This window comes from Rattus norvegicus, chromosome 3 (genome assembly GCF_021556685.1).
Source record: "Rattus norvegicus strain SHRSP/BbbUtx chromosome 3, alternate assembly SHRSP_T2T, whole genome shotgun sequence".
Classification (NCBI taxonomy): Eukaryota; Metazoa; Chordata; class Mammalia; order Rodentia; family Muridae; genus Rattus; species Rattus norvegicus.
This window is the reverse complement of record NC_141536.1, coordinates 21,737,728-21,757,360: the sequence shown is the minus strand read 5'-3', so window position 1 is coordinate 21,757,360 and position 19,633 is coordinate 21,737,728. Positions and strand designations below refer to the sequence as shown.

The window sequence follows — 19,633 nt, the reverse complement described above, 5'->3', positions numbered from 1 at the left end:
TCGGGTGAGGGACGGCTGCGCACTCTGATCTTGCCTAGTCCTGAGCCCCTGATCTGCCTGCAGGGGGCGCTCGGCCCCTTTTAGCAGACCGGAAGCTGAACACTGAAGGCTGCCACAAACCTTGGTCTGTGGATCACACATCTATGACTATAGCTATGCCTCAGTTGCCCCATCTGTGCAGGTGAACTTCGTTCCTACCTTGACACTAGCTGGTCCTTTGTCCTTACCGGTCTCCTGGGTTCTGTAATGGAAGAGAAGGTTAGGGGGATCCTGGGTCCATGGGTCTCTAAGAGGGGGAAATATTCGATGAACTGTGTACAGGTAAGACATTGGGCCTCCACTATCAGACACCCTAAAAATCTACTCAGAACTTTACTCTCAGATTAGTGGTGAGGAAAGTGAGGCCCAAGTACTTAAACCCAGTTCTCGTGTCAGGGGCCCAGTCGCACCGCCCACTTCGCCCCCCACCAGCTAGGAATCCTGGACAGGAATTCTGGGTAAACCCCACCTCTGGCTGGACACCCAAGGCCTTGATTTCTTTGTCTTTCTAGGAGCTTATAGAGTCTGCCATTGTTCTCCCAACTCTGGTTGATCAATGGAGAAATCAAGGCAGCAGAAAACACTAGGCACAAAGATAGATTGTACCTCTGAGAGCAACAGATCTTCTCAGAGGGGTCCAGGCTGGGGGGTTCTCCTGGGCCATGGCCCAGGGGCATGAAGCCTGTAGGTCAGAAGGGCCAGAGAGTGTCTGAAAGGAGAGGTGGTATGCTTGGTCCTGCCCATTGGGCCTCAGGGCCTCTCTCCCTTGGCCAGGTGCACCTGCTCTGCCCTGAGCACCTCAGCTGCCTTCTTCTCTGTCATCCTCTGTAACGCATTCTGCACCTGCAGGATAGCACAGATCAAGCCTTTTCCCGCCCTGGAGCCCTACCGGTGGATTCATCCTTGAATCTGTGAGAAGCAGGGCTAGGGACCTGAGTCCACCCTCCCTTGATTTTTCCCCCACAGTCTGCTCACGATACTCACCTCTCCATTGTAAGCAGCGTAGACAAGGAAGATGTATGGGCCCTGTGGACAGGCCTCAGATCATTAAGAAGGAACGGTACCTGCTCTGTGGCCTGGCCTCCCACTTTACTTGGATCAAGAGCCCAGGACCGGGCTGGAGAGATGGCTCAGTGGTTAAGAGCACTGGCTGCTCTTCCAGAGGTCCTGAGTTCAAATCCCAGCAACCACATGGTGGCTCACAACCATCTGTAAAGAGATCCGATGCCCTCTTCTGGTGTATCTGAAGACAGCTACAGTGTACTTATATATAATAAATGAATAAATCTTAAAAAAAAAAAAAGAGCCCAGGACCACAGTAGAGACACCGAGGGACATGGAGAGGCAGAGGACTCAAAGCCTGCCCTGCCCTCTTTCTAGTCCTTTAGTCTACAGTCCACTCACTCCTACTGCAGCCCCACAGGGATGGAGGGGACGCCTTCTTGAAGAACCAAAGCCAAGTTCTTTGCCATATGCCTTGGGAGAGGGGCCTAGTCTCTTATTTCCTTCAGAGACTAGGTGTGAAGGGCTCAGCATTCAGGGCTAGGGCATGCCTGACTCCTCTCCACAGGTGTAGGGACCAGCAGGACTTTGACACTCACAAAGCACCACCATATTTGGGTCTCATGTATCCCCATTTGATGGACAGAGAGTCCAGAGACAGTGTTGACCTAGATCTAGAGACTTACTCAGACACCATGTGACAACATAAAAGGCAGCAACCTGCTCAAGCATGAGGCCAGAAGCAGAGGGCGTTGGACTCCTAGGTCTTCCAGCCTTCAGGCCTCTGGTTCCCAGGAATGACTGAGTTGACAGCACATTCTTTGACTCCTAATACAGGTGACTATACCCAGAGCCAGCCTGTCTCTTCTGCAGCCTCTGCATGGCCTTCTCCCTGTATTTCCTTTTCATCTCAACACCAGCAAACAGAAGTATCTCTCTGGACTCTACCACCCCGTGCATGACATCATCTGTGGCTCACACTCCCTACAATAATACTGCGGTTCCTTATAGCATCTTTAGAGTCAGAACAGTCTGGGCCCATGTCCCCTCCTGACCCATTTCTTACCAGCCCTCCTCATGTCACTCATTCCCCTGGGTCCCACAACAACCCCCCCTCTACATATGGCTTTCACACCTTAACTGAGAACCAGTCCTTCTACATAAGACTTCTTTCTATTCCCATACTGCCTTGACTGTCCTTTGCCCTCTCAGCTTCTGTGGTGCCATACTGTAGGTAGTTAGGTAGAATGAGGTGGGCACTTTGGTCCCATGCACTATGTTCTTTGGGATGTGAACCAGCCAAGCAATTGGCCTGGGGGGAGAGGGGAAGATCCGTAAAGTATGAACAAACTAATGAATGAACGAATGAATGAATGAATGAATGAACGAAGGAGTCCCCATTCACAGAGCTTTAATGTGCATTGGGGATTGTGTTCAACCCTATGTAAAGGTTATCTCAGTTGGATCGCCAGAAGATTTCTTGGGGTACAGAGGACTCGAATCCCCATTAGACAGGTTCCCCCAAGGTAGACGTGAGCTACAGCTGGCTACAGAAGCTGGCATTGCTTTCCTTCCACAAAGCCAGACATAGTGTGGGTCGGAAGAAAACAAGATCATTCCTGAATAACAAAGGAGGCTGGATTCATTCTGGTCTCTCTGGGCCTCATCGCAGTGCTGGGGTAAGTCCTGCCTAATTTATGCCTGAGACAGAAAGCCGGGGCTTTGGGTGGAGTGGAGGAAGAGAGACACAGATACAGGAGACGTGAAGGAAAGGAGAGGAGAAAAAGGCCAGGCTTGGACATGGTCACAAGGCATCCAGGCTCCAAGGACACAGCCTAGAATGAATCAGGGACCTGCCTGACAGCACCACACCCATAGGAACCAGGAGCAGGCCCCAGACTGGGACAGGAGAGAGCTTAGAAGATGGAGAAGAGCCCCGGGGCAATGTCAGGGAAACAAAAATCAACAGAGAAGACAGTGACAGCCTGAGAGACAGATAGAATCGGAGAAAGTTCAGAAACAAAAGAAGCCACAGGTGGGGGGAGAGGGAGATGGGGAGCCTAGGGTGTTCTACTGGTTGCTCCTCTGAGGGCCGCCCCCCCCCCCCAGCAGGGCTGAAGAGCATTCCTGATCGTGGAGGGGGTACTGTCAGCAAGCTGAAGTAATCACCATGACAACAAGCTTGTTTCACCTTCAGTGTCCTGTTTTGAGCTAGAGAAACCTCACCAGGGTCACTCAGACACACAGGGAGAGCTGGGATAGAGCCTCTGAGTACTGGGGACTTGGAGTTATGTCAGGAAAGGACCCAGCACCCAGGGCGCCGTTGCTTAGGCCAAGAGGGTACTAGAGTCCATGCTTACTCTTTATCATTGCCAGGGGTTGGTGAGGCCCTCTTCTACAGTGAACCCCTATCTTCTTGCTCCCAGCCTGTGTGCACATCTGTGTGGGGGTGTACATATATTTCTGCAAGTGTGTGAGTACATGTATATGCACGCGTGTGGTGGTTACGAGTCGATGTTAGGTCTCAACCTCAACTGCTATCCACTTTGTCTTTTGAGACAGGGTCTCTCACTGGACTTGCAACTCACTCGTTCAGCTAGTCTGGCTGGCGAGTAAGGTCCAGGAATCCTCTTACCTCTACCTCCCTAGGGCTGGGGTCTACATTGCAGTGCCCAAACTTCTTTAATGCCCTAGGGATCCAATCCAGGTCCTTGTCCTTACAGCAAGTACTTCAACTACTAAGTTCCTCCCTCCTCTGCCACACACACACACACACACACACACACACACACACACACACACACCACACACAGATGTACACATCTCTATGCTAATTTAGCAGAGACTAGACGAGTCTCCCAGGTCCAGGGGTAAAGACACCTTGGACCAGGACTTCTTCCATCCTTGCCTTGCCTGCTCACGACTGTGCCGCTCTTTATCTGGATCATGGTTGGCTTCTACTTCCTGAATGTCATCTTCAACCTGACTTTTGTTGTATCCTAGCACCTCACATCATGGTAGGTAACCATGGGTTGTGACATGAGTTGAAGAGTAGTAGTCAGGGTCCCCTCCTGAGGATTGTGCCAGGATTTCCCTGTAGTCAAAGCTGACTACCCCCAAGAACGAAGAATTCAGACACTGAATATAGGGCCCATCTTACTTCTTCCTGCTTTGAGGCCTCAGGAAAGCAACTGCACAAGGCCTGTTTTCCTGTCAGTAAGCATGTCTTACTGATGATACAACCCTCCTCTCTGAGGGAGGCTAACTGCTCTGAGTCCGCAGGGGCCTAGACAGAGTTTGCCCTTGATTTGGGAAGCATGACTTTGTTCAGCCTTTTTGTTCTTCTTTTTTGTCCCTGAGAGGGAGTGGTGTGGGGAAAACTGGCATGGACAGAGGTCAGTCCTGCAAGGGTTAGGAGAGCAGTGACAGGGACCACTCCTTAGGGCCCTTACTGTCTTGCCACCTAGTCTGAGGCTGACACATCTGTACCTGTCTGGGTCCCCAAGAGGTCTGTAAATCCTGTAGACAGGAACATTCATTCAGGTGCTTGGATACTTCTCTGTCACCAAGCTGTGATGGATGGCTTCATTGTGTGACTTCAGTATCAGTTCCCTCACTGAACCCTTTCCTAACCCTTTGTTATCCCAGATAGGGTGGCTTGAGCCAACCCCACAGTAAGCTAGAGACACCTAAGGAGAGGGCGCAAGTTCCCTGTGTGCCCTCACTGGCCTCTTGGTGATCCTTGAATTGGCCCAGACACTGTGACCTTGACCATCCCCTTGGTAAGCCTGAGAGACAGAAAGAATCAGAGACAGTTCAGAAACAAAAGAAGCCACAGGTCGGGGGAGGGAGATGGGGAGCCTAGGGTGTTCTACTGGTTACACCTCTGTGCCCCGCCCCAGCAGGACTGGAGAGCCTTCCTCAACTGTCCAGTGAGCCAAAAGTCCTCCATCGTGTCCCACTTGTGGACATAAGGCCACCATTTGCCACGTCTCCTTTATCCCCTCTTTTTGAAGAATGCCACATGTTGCTGTTGAATGCCCTCTTGATGTAGGCTCTTAGTCTTGGCAAACCACAAGCCCTCTCTGAGTTCCAATGTTCCAGAGCCCCCATCCCATGTGGGGTCAGGGCCTAGAAATACCTGGAAGGAATTGAGAAGAACAGCAGCGTAGGCCCAGGTTGGGCTAATGTGTACCAGGAGGCCCAACAGCCAGGTCAGGCCCAGGACAGGTAGCAGGGCCAGCACAGGTTTCACCATGGCCCTGTGGGGAAAGGAGGCAGAGATGAGGGGCCAGTGTGACCCCCTAGTTTCTGATGGGTGATGCGGTACCCAGGAAGTACATGGAGGGGGGCCTGCAACTGTAGATTGGGAGAAAGCTTCTTTGGGTGGACCTTGATTTCTTCTTAGTAGGGGTGGCAGGACGGGGAGATAAGATTTCATTCATTCCCAAGTCTTGCAAAAGGGAGGCAGCTGCCCAGAACTGGGCAGGGAATGAGAACGTGAGTCATGAAGCGTCTGCAGCCCTCTGTGGTGGCCTGGCCTCCCTATCTTCTCGAGCACTTGCTGGTTTGAGTTGTTCTGCTGCAGCAGGGACTGGTCAAGTGAGGAAGGCTACAGAAGAGGCTGGGCTGTAGGAAGAAGGGCACCCCATTGTGCTCCAGTGGTCATGGTGCTGGGGAGTAGAAAGGGTCCTTGGTAGAGCTGGAGGCCTGAATCCTTAGTCCAATCCTGAACCGGGGATGGCCTGACTTTAGGATTCCTCCTGTCTTGTCTCAAGCAGACTCTCACTACCTTCTGCAGACAGTGAGGCCCCAGGACAGTGGGTGGTATCCATAGTGTCTCATACAACATGACAAGCCCAACCATGTAAGTAAAGCCACACAGGTACTCATGACTTAACACAGGCTCACACTTGGCCAACACAGACTCACATGCTCACACTAAACCAGGCTCATGGGAGGTGCCAGCTGGTCCTGCACACCTCCCCCATCTCATCCTACCCCCTAGCTGAGCCTCACCACATCTAAAACCTGATCTTCTGATGTAGGTCAGGCTGAAGGCTCAGCATTCGTGCATGGCGGCGGGTGCTGGATACAATGACCGTAACCACACGGACCAGGATGTAGGTATTGGCCTGGAGGTTGGGTGCCAGTGAGCAAGAGGAATCACCTCTTCCTGACATGCCCCTCCCTTGTGGCACCCACACCTCCCAGCTCACAGTCAGCACCAACAGGACGGGCCCCACAAAGGCCCAGATGGCATCAGTGCAAACACTGAGCCAGCAGTGTCCAGAAGTCACGTAGTCATGAGTGTGCAATGCTAGAGTGATGGCCACGATGACCACAGGAATGCCTAGGGAAGGAAGAAATAGACTCAGACCATGCCAACACTCGTTGCTGTCCAAGGTCCAGCCCACAACTATCCCCTGGGCCAAGCTAAGAGGTGGAGACTGAGGCCACTGAGTGGAGGGGACTTAAAAACAGACTGGGTACAGCTAGCGTCTGATGCAACTGGAAAAACTGAGCCCACATGAGAGACAAGTTTCAGGTGGTACCGAGTGAAACAGGTATAGGGCAGTATTGAGTGCTGGGTGTTCAATGGTACTGGGTACTGGGTATTAGGGACTGTTGGATGCTGAATGGTGCTAATGGGCCCAAGGATGGGTCTGGGTGGTACTGGTATGGGGCAGTATTGGGCAGCAATGGAAAGAATAAGAGTGGGGATCAGGGGTCCTCACCCCAGCATGCAGCACAGTACAGCCTCATCCTGGGGCCTGGGTGCATGCTCACAGCTACACCTTGCTCCAGGAGAAGGCAACCAGAAAGAGAAGATGCATGGCTGCTGTGACAGCCACACAGGTCACCTGGGGGAGGATGGAGGTCATTATCGAGCTCAGCTTTGGGCACAACTTACCCCAATCCTAAGGTAAGGCTTGGCATGCTCATCCAAAGAAGAGTCAGGGAGAAGGGCTCCGTCATTTGTATCATTTGGATCTTTCTCTGGGATTCACTCTCCACTAGGGCAAGGAAGCCACTAGCAGGTAACAGGGGAGGAGACCTCAAAAGGATTTTCAGGCTTTCCTGGTCCCAGAGCTTACAAGTCACTAGCTGGTTGCCTACCTTGTTGGTCTTCACCCACTCACTGGTCATGAGGAAGCCCTCAGCAGAGGCCAGGGAAAGAATAAGATTCTTGTGGATCGTGGTCCGCTTGGAAGTGGGAGCCCTGTATAGGCAGAAGGGTTGGCTGATGATGACAGCCCCACCAGCCCCACACACTTTCAGTCAGACCTTGGGGTGTAGGGGGTTCTGGACGGCTGGGCTCCTGTAGGTAGCAAGGGGCCTAGTTCACTGTAAGGGATGCCCCAGACCAAAGTCTCGTGGGGATGGCTGTGGAATCTAAGAGGAAACAAGCCCTAGTGTGGGACACTTCCTCACCCAGCCGCCACGAAGAGCAAGAAGGTGGTAGCAAGGGCACAGAGGGACACGCCACAGCCCACGAATGACAGAGTCCTCAGCAGCGACTCCTCTCCAGGACCTCCCTGCAGGGAAGGACAGTGAGGAGCCCATCCTCATTCTGATTTGCACAAGACTCGCCCTGCCTGCTGGCTTCAAGTCTACCTAGGGAATCAAGGATGGCAGTAGTACTAACCACCGGGGATTAGGCCCGCACACAGTAGGTGCTTAGTAAACGAATGTATCTCTCTCTTGCTGGATCTCCCTAGAAGCTGCCTTTCTTGACAAACTTCTACTGACTCAACAGAGTCCTGAATTGGAGTTGACTGACAAGTCCTTGGGGATGGTCCTGGGAGGTAGGCAGCACTCAGAAGGAGCACAGGCTGCTACTGACGATGAAGCCGCTGATGGGTTATATGTGACATTTACAGGAAATAAATGTGTAAGCTTTCCTGGGGACTCTTCCAGACCCAGAGTCTTTCTAAGGCAGCAGCTCTGTCTAACTTGACATTTTAGCAAATGACTACCGGGTTCCTTTCTATCTCCATGGAGCCCTTCTCTTAGTCTCATGGAGTCTCCTCTTCATCTCAAACCCACTTGGGTTCATGATTTATCTACAGGTTCTTCACAGCCATCAGGACACCCTCCTGAAGCCCACCCAGTCCTAGACCTAATAGCTCCACACAGTCCTACCTGACACCTCACCATTTCCCCACCTGGGTCCTCTCCAAGCCCCACGTCCAGTTGGGCCATGGTCTCTGACCCACCCTCCAGGCATCCAGTGCAAGGCGTCAGGATGAATTGGCCTCATGCAGAATCTCCCTCTGCAGACGCGGCTGCCCTGTGTCTCCCTTCATACACCTGCAGCAGGATGGCGAGGCTGGTGCTGTGGTTGCAGGGGCAGGTGGTCGAGTCTGGGTGTACAGGAGCCCTAAGCAGCCCGTGGTGGCCCAGGAGCCCCCTGCATCTGAGCTTGGGGTTAGGAGGGAGCAGAAGGGCTCTTGAGATGTGGTGGACACGGGGGAAGACAAGGCAGACAGAGGTCCTTCTTCCTGAAACCTGAAACCTGAGGGCTGCTTTGCTGATATTTCCTTGGCCAGTACCTAACCCTCTGGGCCCCAGTTTCCCATCTGACAAATGTGCTTAATTTTCTCAGTGATGGTAAGACCGGAGGAGGCCAGAAGTGATGGCCTCCATTTCTTTTGCCTGTACGGGTTGCTAAACATTTGTGGGTGATGTCATTCATTCTGCCGAAGACCCAGGAGGAGACTCTGACAATGCTCAGGGCCACAGCCTCCCAGGAAGCCCTCTTAGCAGCCATTGGATAGTTGAGTCTCCTTCAGGGCACCTCCCAGTGTCAGTGCTGCCTCCTTCATAAGCATCCTAGGGTGAAGCTCAATATCCTGGGGGTAACACATCCTCCTTGTCCAGCTTCTCCTGGAGCCATATGGGGTCTGGAGTTACCCTGAAAAACAGTTTTTTGGGGGACCCCAAACACCTCCAAGCCCTAGTTCCTCTGCAACCAGAGGGGACATAATTTTTTAAATTGTCCAATTTAGAGTTGGGTAAGATGGTTTAACAGGCAAAGGCCCTTGCTGCCGGGCAAACCTCACAGTCTGAGTTTAATCCCCTGAGTTTAATGATAGAAAGAAGTGACTCTTGTGAGTTGTCCCCTGACTCCCATACACACGCAAAGACACAAATAGATAAATGTGGAAACTTACCTGACACTGAAGTCCCAAAAAGCACAGACAGGCTCTAGAATCTTCTGAGGAAAAACCTAGGGGTAGGCCATGAGGAAAGAGGAGGTGTATGAGTGTGTATGGGGACATGGGGCAGGTGTGCTTATGAGTGTGTGTGTGTGTGTGTGTGTGTGTGTGTGTGTGTGTGTGTATGAGTGTGATTCTCAACAAAACTACCACAAACATGAATTGTAGAGAAGACGGTCTTTTCTACAGGCAGTGCTGAGAAATCTTGATATCCATTTGTAGAAAAATGAAACTAGATCCCCTAATTCTCACTTTGTTCAGCTGGTGAAGGTACTTGCTACTGGTGACTGAGTTCACTCTCTGGGGCACACCTTGTAGGAGAGAACTAATTCTGCAAGTTGTTCTCTGACACACACGGACACACACACACACACACACACACACACACACTATGGCTCATGTGCATGTATGTACATGCATGTGCACATATACATGAATAAATATAAAGTGTAAATCTTATATAACACATGAAGCTTTGAATGGGGGCTGGATATGGTGGTGCATGCCTTTAATCCCAGCTCTCTAGAGGCAGAGGTAGTTGGAACTCTGTAAATTTGATGCCTGCCTTGTTTACATAGCAAGTTCCAGGTCAGCCAGGACTATACAGTGAGACCTCGTCTCAATTAAAATAAAATAAGAATTGACAAATAGGATTGTGTGGAGTTAAAAAGCTTCTGCACAAAAGGAGGAGACAGTCAAGTGAAGAGACAGGCTTCAGAATGGGAAAATATGTACTTATACATATGACCAGAAATTAATATTTAGAATCTATAAAGACCTCTAAAAATTAAACACCACCCTCCTCCAAACAAATGATTCAATCTATAAATGGTCTCAAAGGGCTGATTTATCAGCAAATGGCTGATAAATATATGATAAAATGTTCAACATCCTTAGTCACCAGGGAACTGCGAATCAAAACAGCTTCGAGATTCCTCTCACCCACTGCATCATCAAGAAAACAAACAATGGAGCCTGGAGAGATGGCTCAGCGGTTAAGAGCACTGACTGCTCTTCCAGAGGTCCTGAGTTCAGTTCCCAGCAACCACATGGTGGCTCACAACCATCTGTAATGGGATCTGATGCCCTCTTCTGGGACGCACCATATATACACACAGAACACACACACACACACACACACACACACACACACACACACACACACACACACACACACAAACATCCCCATATATGCAGGAGAAAGGAGGACACAGGAGGGAGAGAGTAATGAAGGTAATAGATGGGTGGAGTAAAGGGATATACAGACAGTGATACACGGGCATGAAAATGTAATAATAAAGTCTATTATTTAAATGATAGCTAAAATCTTAACTGAAAACATTTTATGTAGCACACTAAACTGCCTATTTACTCACTCTTTCCTCTGTATTCTTGGGTTCTGCCTCCATGTACTCAACAACCCACAGATCAAAAATATTTTTTTAAACAGAAAGAAAATATTAAAACAAAAAATATTGCCTCGGTCCTAAACATATAGAGACTTCTTCTGGTCACGATTCCCTACGCCAGACCTTAGTGTATAGCTGTTCACTGGCATTGTCCTGGATACCATGAGTGAGCTAAAGGGAACTGGGAGCATCTAGAAAAGTGTAACTTACAAGTCGTTCTGAATAGGGGATTTGAACATCTATCTCTGGGCTAGAACCACCCACTCAAGGATGAGGAGCGTTGAGGGTACACTGCACCCAAGCTGACTGAGACTTTCGGGAGGATGTGCAGACTAACTGATACAGAAGCCATACTGAGTGCACCCGTCCATCCACAATGACTCCCTGTGAGCAACAGATCCCTTAGCTTTCTTTAAAATGTCCCAAGGATTAAAAAAAAAACAAACCTAGGACTTTGGACATTGCATACCATGGTATAAAAGCCAGTGTATAGAGAATCCCCTTCCTCTTCATACAACCACAGTGACCAGTCCATCCCTCGAGTGTGCAGCTCTCCAGGGCTTTCTGAGTATTGCCCTAACTCTGTCACCGAGGTTGCGTGTTCTTATTTTAAATCCTGGGGACAAAACCCAGGGCCTCATGGCTAGGCAAATGCACTGGTCCTGAGATGCACCTCTATCCCAGGCTAGCTTCCATTCCCCTCAAGTCCAACTTGGAGAAGACTTCTTGAATATCAACCTGCACGCATACTCCTACATACAGTGGGGGCCAGTGTGATTGTATGTGCCTGTGTGTGTATGTATCATATATTCATATATATATGTATATATATATATATATATATATATATATATATATATATATATCTTTGATCTAGCCACTTAAAGATAGCGCCAATCACATAGTCTTTCTGAGCATCACGGGCATTGGAGGGCTCAAATTTGCTTAAATTATTTATGGAGCTACTGTGAAAAGTGCACATTACCCACCTCTAGTCCCTTGAGAATGGAGGAGATCATTGGAGATGAATATGACTGGACATGTGTGTGTGTGTGTGTGTGTGTGTGTGTGTGTGTGTGTGTGTGTGTGTGTGTCTGTGCATCACATATGTGCAGTGCCTCAGAGGTCAAAAGAGGACATTGTATCCCCTGGGACTGGAGTTCCAAACAGCTGTGGGCTGCCATGTAAATGCTGGGGATTGAATCTTGGTCTTCAGGAAGACCAGTTTTTAACTACTGAGCCATCACTCCAGCCCAAATATGCTCTTTAGTATATTTCCAGTAAACTAATATTGGCAAGCATGGGGCAGGGGGGCAGGGACAGGGGTTAGTCAGACAAGTGCTGCACCACCCAGTGCTTGGGCCTGGTGCTGCAGGTGAAAGGTCACAGCTGTGTCCAGCTCCCCAGCAGTGTTTGTCCCACACCTCTGAGGAGAGTAGAGCTGACCCCACTTGGGTGCTTAGAGACCTGTGGGAACAAATGGAGTTTTTAAGAGTGGTTGTGGATACGGGGAATGAAAGGATGAGATATGCATGCCCTGGGTCATTTCAGTCAAGGGGAGACCACTATACCATGACTCGGAGCTTTGAGGTCCAGCCTCAGGGACTTGTTAGAAAGCCCTGTTTCCTCTCAGAGTCTCATCTCCAAAACCAGACTCCAGAGGAGAAGGGAGTAGGGCTCCACCAGGTTCTGTTCTGCAGACCCAGCACACTGATAAACATTGATCTGCCCACCATGACGGGGGTCTGGGAAGAGATAGAGGCCTAGCCTCCTGGGGTGTGAGGGAGAGACAGGTCTCTGCAATCCACTGGGAGGGGTTTGCTCACCTCTGCACTCTTATATCCTTTGAGCCATTATCGGCCTGGAACTCTAGGCCAACTGCCCCCCAGGGTATGCTGGAAGATTCTTGAGGTGATGGTGTGATGACCATGACTTCAGCAAGGCCTGGGAGGGTGGGAGACACTAGCTGCATCTGAAGGCATTGGTCTTTCCATTTCACAGGGACTTTTCTAAGATCACATAATAGAAAAGTGACGAATGCAGAATTCCAACCAGCCACGGCTCACACATCCCAACCTGTAGTTCCAAGTCCCTTCGTCTGTCCTGTACACTGATTCCCAACCCCTGAGTGGTCAGGGCTGGGGCTTTTCACCTAGTCACCTCTGAGGAAATCATGTGGACTCACTGGAGGAGACTAAGTAGATGCTGTATGTGGTGAGAGCTACGGTGATAGCCATCTACCAGTCAAGAGCTGATAGCCCATCTCACACATAAAGAAACAGAGGCTCTGCATGTGATGGTAGCCCCTGTCTAAGGAGCACAGCAGACATCTATCCTGAAACACAGCATGGCTCTGGCCAACTCTCCTTACTCACCTTTCCTGGGGAGCTGCCTCATTTCACCTGCAGGGATGCGGATGTGGCCTGGTCCATCTGGATGCTCACCAGGAATGAATGCCCTCCAGCGCTGACCTCAGGTGCAGGCTTCGCACCTCCAGGCCTGGGATCAGATGGAGCAGTTGCAGGATCTCAGGAGGGAGGGCTTTCTCTTGGGGTGTCAGGTTGCAAGGCTGACTTGTCCTTTCCCTCCTATAGGACTTGGGGCCCACCATTCAAGACCAGAGAGGTTGAGCCACTAGCCCAGGGTAAAATGACTCTCTGGATTCCTGAGTGAAGGGTGTTATTATGGGGGTAGGAGGGTCCTGTGGCTAAAGATCACTGTGAGAGTCCCCAAACAGATCTACAAGCACTTAATCAATGTGAACTTGGGTCCAGCTCTGGGCAGATACTGTTCAAATAGCCCTGGAACCCCAGGGGCGTCAGGAAGAGGAGAGGCAGTGCTATACGCAGGGACATGTTCAAGATAGATGTTAGAGTAACTGAGAAGGGAAGGTCAACCTATCGAGAGAGAACTTGCAAGCGTTCCTGAATGAGTGCGTGTGTGCGTGTGTGTGCGTGCATGCCTGCGTGTTGGGGGGAGTTGGTACTCAAGCAGGGCTCCAAGGGGAGGAATTTGCTAGGAGATCAAGGGAGAAAGAGCATCGTGGGCAGAAGATACATCCTGGGTAAAGGGAGGAAATGTTGAAGGGCAGGGAAGTACAGACAGTGACCTCTAGGGGACCACACTGAGGAAGGATGGCTGAAATCAGCTGTGGAAATGGATGGTTGCTCACTAGCAAGATGATGCTTGATGCCGATTCGGGGTTGTGCAGAGGTCAGCATGGAGCTCAGCAGGGATGCCAGGCGCTGCACACTCATCACCAGGGCCACAGGCCCACCAACCACCTGGGAGGAAGCTGTAATTCTGCTCCTGCTCCCACTCCAGGCTCAGACACCATGGGCCCTGACCCGGGGGGGCCACAGACACTTGGGGTTCTGGATCCAAACCCTCAATGGCCTCAAGATCAAGGCCTGAGCTCCCTGTCTGCCTCAGCCTCCTCTGACCTCTCCAACTCTGTCAGGTCAAGCAGCAGGTCTCCTAGCATGCCACGTAGCTGCTGGTCTGTTGTTTGCCAACAACACTCTGGCTGGGCCACCTCTCTCTTCACACTGATTCAGAGTCAAACTCATAATATACGTGTTGAGGTTTCACATTCAAACAAACAAAGAAGCAAATTCACTGGGCGATTAGCCACTTTCTGCTGTGAATATCGCCCTGTTTACTTTGCTGTTGCCTCAGCAAAGCAAGTGTGAGAATCCCACTTTCTAGGTAAGAAAACAGGTCCACAGCCCTGGATTTCCTCATCTGCTACAGTGCCCCAGATCTGTAGTTACAGGCGGACTTCACACACGTGGGAGGGGAACTCCCTACCTGTCCAGGTAAGTACCATACCACCAGCTTCATCGGTTGTTCCATTCCTGTTCACTTTTCTACCCGGTCTGTTCCTAATCCTGTTCACTAGTAACTTGCAAGGATGAATTTTCTAATAGCCTCTCCCTCCAGGGCAACTTCCTGTCCTCCAGAGCACCTGCCCGTGTATTTAGGCGGACATGATGGGTGGACCACTCCACATAGAGGAAGCCCCACTTGAGACAGTTGGCAGATTCTTGGCTGTGGGGAGGGCCCTTATCACCAGTGGCTCTTAATACCATTCTTAACTATGTGCTGCGCTCAAGTGGACTTTCCACTCACAGTGACAAAAGGAGCCTCTCCGATGGGATGGAGAGATGCAGCCCTCAGAAATAGGTGTGGACTCACCCACAGTTACACAATAAGGGGGCTGCAAGACCATATCCCATCCAGCCCTGCCTGCCTCACCTCATTGACAGCCAGCCACACACTGGCTGATTGCTCCTCCAGGGTCAGGCTGGCCACAGACACAAATCCTCTGTCAAGCTCCTCCCAGGGCTGGGTCAGCAGCTCTGGCTGCTCAACTCTGAGAGCAGTCACCCTCCTAAGGAAGTGCAGCATGGCCAGCAGGGTAACAGGTCCCAGGGGACCTGGCTTCTCTGCCATGACTCTCTCCAGGAGACACAGGAAGCTGGAAGCTTTGTCCAAGGACAGGATCCTGGGGGCTTCAGACAGGGGGCTTGGGACAAGCTGTGGGTAAAGGGATAACTGACAGGAGGGAACTCTCCAGATAACACAGTTAGGCACTGCCAGGGTCTTCTTAGTGGATCATATTTGTCAAGAGCTCCCAGCTGTCAGGGGTTCTAAAACAAAAGCAGGAACAAATGGTGGTCCTGTAGATATTTTAGATAGGAAAGGTAAGGAAAATAAGGCACAGTTCCAGACACTTTCCAGGCTCCAGGGATGGGCTCACCACAGTGGCACTGGCCAAAGCATTGACTCTGCTGAGAATGTTCTGATCCGGCCATGTCTGGAAATCCTGAAGCTGCTGATAGGTCTCTGCAAAAGGTGGAGGCCAGGTTGGACCCTGGGCAAAGGAGGGGCCAGCCTGCTCCATGACCACCCTCAAAGTACTGTTCTGGGGAGAAAAGCATTATCTGTGGCAGTATCTGAAATATTAAACAATGTAGTAGATGGGGAAACTGAGGCATAACGTGCATGGCAAAAATCACTTTTTCAAAGTCACACAGCTGAGATTTGTCCCCAAGCCTGTCTGGACAGACTGCCCTGTTGTCTAGACCTATGGAGTCCTCAAACTGAAGATTATAAATGCCCTAACTACTCTACTATTCAGCAGAGCTCTGGCACAGCTAGGCGCACCTTTTGGATAGCAGCAGAGAGAGGGCTGTGGGTACAAGCAGAATTCAGAGCCTTTGGTGCCAGGTCCTGGGTTCTACCTGGGGCACTGCTCTGAGGGTACTGGCCAGAGTAGCAAAGTGTCAAGAGCACAACTTGGCTATTTACCCAAGCAGGCCCAAAAGGCGCATGCGCACAGCATGCAAGATCGCCACACCATGGGGCATGTGGAGATCAGGGATGAGGCCCTGAAGCTAGCACTGAGCAAGCCCACACTAAGTAAGCTTCTGGGCAGGAACTGTTAGCCTGAAGAGGGAGTGGCCAGAATTGGTCGAGATCAAATTGGCAAGGGCTGAACTGGAGAGTGCTAGACAGGGGCGGGGCCAGATTCAATGGGCCAGCCAGGGGAAGGACATAGCATCTGGGCAGTCGGAGCTGATGTCCTACCAGGACAAAGAAGGCTCAGAAGCACAGTGGGCAACAGCGTGGGCGTGACGTTCAGGGCCTCTGGGTCCCACTGAAAGAGCAGGCCCCCGGGGGTGGCGCTCAGGCATGAGCTCTGCGCACTTGCTGGAGGCTCAGTACCGGGTCCCACAGGTGGAAGTCGGTGAGGGTCACGGGCTGAGAACCCGCCACCCAGGGAGTCCTGATCCTGACCCAGCACAAGCACACCGTCTGGTGGTACGGGCTGGCCCACACTGAGTCCTTGAGCCCCAGCGCATCGCCTCCTATTGGTGAACAGCGCCCAGCGCCCGCTGTACTACTCCCACGTGGCGCACACGTGGTGCCAGCAGCTGTCAGAGCGGAAGACAGCGTTGAAGGGCGCTTGGTGGCCTCACACCACTAGCACTGCGTGCACGGAGCCTCTGGGCTCCGCGAAGGCGCGCAGCTGCAGAGCGTTGGCGACAGCAGGTGTGGCCAGGGAGAAGAGAGTGGCCACCTCCGTTGCTGCCATGTCCCACTGAACATGCGCGCAAGCCGTGAGCAGGTGTGGCCAGGGAGAAGAGAGTGGCCACCTCCGTTGCTGCCATGTCCCACTGAACATGCGCGCAAGCCGTGAGCGCCGCCAGTGCAGGCAGAACCTCCAGCAACCGCGCGGCCCTGCCAGCAGTCATCTCCTGGAAGACCAGAGCAGCTGTGGTGTGATCACCTGTAGGGACATACAGCAGAGCCTCAGTTTCCCTAGCTGCCGCAGGGCCTGCCTCTCACTGGCATAGCTGCGGAGCCTGTCATGGATTCCGGGGTTCCTCTAGTCTGGAGAAGAAAAAATGTGGGTTCCAGGCCCCCTGCTCAGGGTTAACCCACACTTCCAGAATGGGCATACACTGTTAACTCCAGCTCAGTCTTCACTCTTGTCTTAGTGAGACCCCATCTCTGGAGGTCCAGACACCACACTCCTCACCCCCCACGCCCTCCTCACCCACCACACCCTCCTCACCCACCACACCCTCCTCACCCACCGCACCCACCTCACCCCCCACTCCCTCTTCACCCCCACCTGCCCACCCTTCCACTCCCGCTTACATCAGATTCTGAGTCCATACTCACGCCTCTGGGGCTGACTTTGTAGCGGGTCCTCTCTTTGTCCTACCCAGACCGAGTTAGGCAGATGTGAAGTGAGAGTCCTATCTGGGGGCCCCAGTGCCAGGTGACCAAACCTCTGGTCACAGGACTCTTGGGCTTGCCACCAGTTCAGCCGCTGTCCTGTGAATTCACACAACTCTTCTGCAGTCTGGGAACCAGTAACCCTGGTGAGTTTCAAGGGCTACCGAAATCCACTCTCCAGGGAGAGGTGGACACTGCCCAGGAGCTCAGGACCATGTGGTCTTCTGGGAGCTCTCAGCTTGGGAGTCAAGGCTCTGCCTTGTCTGTCCTACATTCCCCCATGCGACCACCAGTGTTTGTTTTCTTAGGTATTTGTTTGAGTCAGGGTCAGCCATGTTGCTATGCTGGGCTTTGGTCCACTACAATTGTGGACTGCCACATGCACCCATTTAAGCACCATCCATTTCCATACCCCACCCCATTTCTTTAAAACTTTTGCTGACACTGTCCCCTCTACCTGGATCAGCTTTCCCTTCTTCGGGATAGATTCTCAGCCCCCCACCCACTAACATTAGTGGTAAGCCTATCATTGCCCAGATGTACAAACTGGGGATACATGTAGTCATGGGTGATTTGGAGGCCGCTCCTGGCAAGGTACAGGGATCTGCCTCCTGGGTCTCTGTCCCAGCCCTGGCATCCACAAATGACTTAGACAACACACTATCCTGGCCTCATGCCACTTGGGAGTCTGGCCCCTCACAATAATGATACATGCCCTTTCTTTATATAAGAGTAAGTCCTGGGTTCAAGAGAACTCAGATGTGCACATTTTGGGACTCTGAAAATCACCAATTTCTTGTAATTTTGCCACTTTTTTAAAAAAAGATTTATTTTATTTATGCGCTGTAGCTGTCTTCAGACACACCAGAAGAGGGCATCAGATCCCATTACAGATGGTTGTGAGCCACCATGTGGTTGCTGGGATTTTTGAACTCAGGACCTCTGGAAGAGCAGTCGGAGCTCTTAACCACTGAGCCATCTCTCCAGCCCATTTTGCCACTTTTAAAGTAACACCTGTTTTTATCTGTGTCATCCCAACAAAAGTGGGTAGGAAATAGTAGCTGGGAGCTGAGGTCCAATTATCATTGTAGCATCACAGTAGTGTTCAGTGGGTGCTGTGTCCCTTGTTCCTGCCTGTACCCTCCAACCCCTTTGGGCCCACCTCTCTTGCTCAAATAAATTTGTTGCCATCACGGGTCTTCTCTCTACTAGGCAGATGAGGCCTAGGACGGGAGCCTCCCTTCACTGCTGGTCCCTCTCCTCTTTCCAGTCCCTGGTTCCCACCAGCTTTTCTGGTGCTGTCCTCCACTGGTCCACAAGTCCACAGCTCAGTTTCTGGAGCGGGCTCTCTGCTAGGCAGCCTAGCCAGTCTCCTGAAGGATAGGGGCGGGACTCTGTGACTCCTCCCTGAGACCTGCCCTCTTGTGTCTGGGAGGAAACTTTAGCGGCTGCACAGAACGTGGCAGTTCTTCCACTAGCACAGGTAAAGGCTCCCTATAGAAAGAGTGGAGTTGTGATAGATGCTTGGATTAAAGAATGAACTTGGGGAAGCGAAAGGGTCCTTGAAATAATGAAAACCTTAGGAGACCAAGCTAGTGAGACCAGAGGGGACCAGCCCTCAGCATATTGCTAGCTTGAGTTGCTCCCCGCGGCCTGTGTCCCGTAACATCTACCCCATCATGAGGACAGTTGGCATATTCTGTTTTGCAGGCAAACTGTGGGCAGTTAGTTTTGTCCAGAGACATTTGCTTGGAAGATAGGAGGGCGGGGCGATAGGAGGGGCGGGGCATCGCCAAGAATACAGTGGAAGGCTGAGGGCTGGCGTGTTGGAGGCCCCACCCCACCTTCCTCAGTGGTCTTAACATTCCTACTTGGGTGTGAACTCTGGCTTGATGACCTGCCACCAAGGCCTCGGGTCCACACTGCCATGTTCTCACTGCCTCCTGGACGACTATTACCTGTCATGGATCCTCAGCTTCCGCATGTGTAAGCCGAACAGTACAGAGGTGGGGTGCTAGCTCCATGTCTTTTAAACTGCGCTAGTTTATTTTTAATCTCATTGTTTTTTGTTTGTTTGTTTTTGAGATGGGATCTCATTTTGTAGCTTTGGCTGGCCACATAGACCAGGGTGGTCTTGAACTCACAGATATCAGCCTGTCTTTCACCCCCTGAATGCTGTGATCAAAGGCATGGGCAGCCATACGTAGCCAA

General features: G+C 51.5%; 1 protein-coding gene across 1 annotated transcript; it reads right to left on the bottom strand.

Annotated features, from left to right (window-relative positions):
* Window positions 1-789: 789 nt before the first annotated feature.
* Adgrd2 (adhesion G protein-coupled receptor D2) lies at window positions 790-19,406 on the bottom strand. Its single transcript, XM_087654898.1, is given in 28 exon segments — window positions 790-882; window positions 1,024-1,065; window positions 5,183-5,303; window positions 6,061-6,176; window positions 6,261-6,394; window positions 6,780-6,845; window positions 6,848-6,905; window positions 7,162-7,264; window positions 7,477-7,585; window positions 8,346-8,426; window positions 8,429-8,455; window positions 9,226-9,274; window positions 12,009-12,086; window positions 12,088-12,139; window positions 12,499-12,548; window positions 12,550-12,604; window positions 13,044-13,124; window positions 13,126-13,171; window positions 13,845-13,956; window positions 14,930-15,211; window positions 15,435-15,520; window positions 15,842-15,940; window positions 16,265-16,351; window positions 16,354-16,433; window positions 16,435-16,757; window positions 16,834-16,967; window positions 17,366-17,565; window positions 19,381-19,406. Coding segments are annotated over 28 exon segments (2,790 nt in total).
* Window positions 19,407-19,633: the final 227 nt, after the last annotated feature.